Source organism: Arachis ipaensis, chromosome B07, assembly GCF_000816755.2.
Source record: "Arachis ipaensis cultivar K30076 chromosome B07, Araip1.1, whole genome shotgun sequence".
Classification (NCBI taxonomy): domain Eukaryota; kingdom Viridiplantae; phylum Streptophyta; class Magnoliopsida; order Fabales; family Fabaceae; genus Arachis; species Arachis ipaensis.
Genome location: NC_029791.2, coordinates 119886203 through 119888197, shown reverse-complemented (window position 1 = coordinate 119888197; position 1995 = coordinate 119886203). Strand labels below are relative to the sequence as shown.

At 42.0% G+C, this 1995-nt stretch overlaps 1 protein-coding gene across 1 annotated transcript in view; it reads left to right on the top strand.

Annotated features, from left to right (window-relative positions):
• LOC107606095 (inducible nitrate reductase [NADH] 2) overlaps positions 634 to 1995 on the top strand; it is a 4906-nt gene continuing 3544 nt past the window's right edge. The window contains 1 exon segment of the mRNA XM_016308068.2: positions 634 to 1948. Within this exon segment, the coding sequence (XP_016163554.1) occupies positions 886 to 1948 (1063 nt within the window). The 5' untranslated portion in view covers positions 634 to 885.

Here is a 1995-nt window from a genome sequence, read left to right as displayed (position 1 = left end):
ATTCTTGAGACACAAATTAACTAAATTCATAATATTATTCTTATATTTGTTCATAAAAAAATTATACCACATATATAATAACAAATGAACAGATATTTATGTCTTTGCTTATGTTTGTACACACACTAAAATAGCAGATATTTATGTTTCCATATATGACTACCCCACCAACATGCATAGCCTATGACTTTAATTTGTGTCGATTTTTACTTATTATCTTCTGTGCAATATTATTAGTATATATAATTTAGGGACTCATAATTATATGTCTAATGTTATAATTTTCAAAGACATATTTAGTAGTATATATAATTTAGGGACTCATAATTATATGTCTAATGTTATAATTTTCAAAGACATATTTAGTGAACCTATAAAGTCCATCACAAAAAATTTTTGAAGTACTTATTTGGTAACTTTTTGAAATCTATTTATTATCTTATTATTCTATAAAAAGATAAGGTGAAATAAGAAAGCTCAAATAATAATAATAATAATCTATTTCTACTGTAGATACAATAAGGTTGAGAAACGTTTGGTTACAGCTTATTATTTCTGTCACATTTTATTATCATTGAATTTTAACACCAAAAATAAAATATTTACAAAACAATGTACACCCGATCTAAATAGAAACGCCTACTATTTTCAGTAACCAGTATGTGTGGGACATATTGTATACTAATACTACCACTACTACTCCTCCTTTCTCATTTGTGTGGCGTACCTTCCCTACGTTTCTTTCTGTCCTTCCCTCAAACCTTCCCTATATAACACCCCTTATCCCCCCTGGTTTCCCTCGCTCAACTCTCGCATCCATGTTTCATTCAAATCCTTTAATTTTCTTCAGCCACTAAAACACATTACTCTCCACTAGTTTCCGCAATGGCGGCTTCCGTTGATAACCGTCAATACCCAGCCCCAGGGCTCCAAGTCCAAACCCCTTTAAACGGCGTCGTACGCACTTTCAAGCCTTCGCATAACAATAATAATAACCGCTCTGATTCCCCCATTCGCGGTTATAACAAACTCCCGCAGAATTCGGACTTCACGCTCCCCAAGAAGTCACCTGACTCCCCGTTCAGCTTAGACAACGCGTGTTCAAGTGACGACGAAGACGACGAAAACGACGTCGCCGAACTCAAAACCCTCATTCACAAGGGAACCGCTGAATTGGAACCTTCAATCTACGACCCGCGCGACGATGGAACCTCCGACAGCTGGATCCAGCGCAACGCCTCCCTCGTCCGTCTCACCGGAAAGCACCCGTTTAACTCTGAGCCACCGCTACAACGCCTCATGCACCATGGCTTCATCACACCGGTCCCAATCCACTATGTACGTAACCACGGGCCTGTTCCCAAGGCTCACTGGGAGGACTGGTCCGTAGAAGTGTGCGGAATGGTAAAACGTCCCGCACACTTCACCATGGACCAGCTCCTCCAAGATTTCCCAAGCCGTGAGTTTCCTGCAACGCTTGTTTGCGCAGGGAACCGGCGGAAGGAACAAAACATGGTGAAGCAGAGCATCGGGTTCAACTGGGGAGCGGCGGCGATTTCCACGTCGGTGTGGAGAGGTGTGCCGTTATGGAGTTTGTTAAAGCGGTGCGGGATCATGAGCAAAACGAAGGGCGCCCTCCACGTGTGCTTCGAGGGCGCTGAGGATCTGCCAGGTGGCGGTGGATCCAAATACGGAACGAGTATCCTGAGGGAGGTTGCACTGGATCCCTCCCGCGATATAATCCTGGCTTACATGCAAAACGGCGAGCGTTTAGCGCCAGATCACGGTTTCCCTATTCGAATGATCATCCCCGGATTCATCGGTGGACGCATGGTTAAATGGTTGAAACGCATCATAGTTACACCGAAGCAATCTGACAGTTATTACCACTACAAAGATAACAGAGTACTCCCCTCTCATGTGGATGCTGAACTCGCCAATGCAGAAGGTATTTTTTCTCTTTTTTCTTTTTTTTTTTTTTTCAAGAAGAGGAAC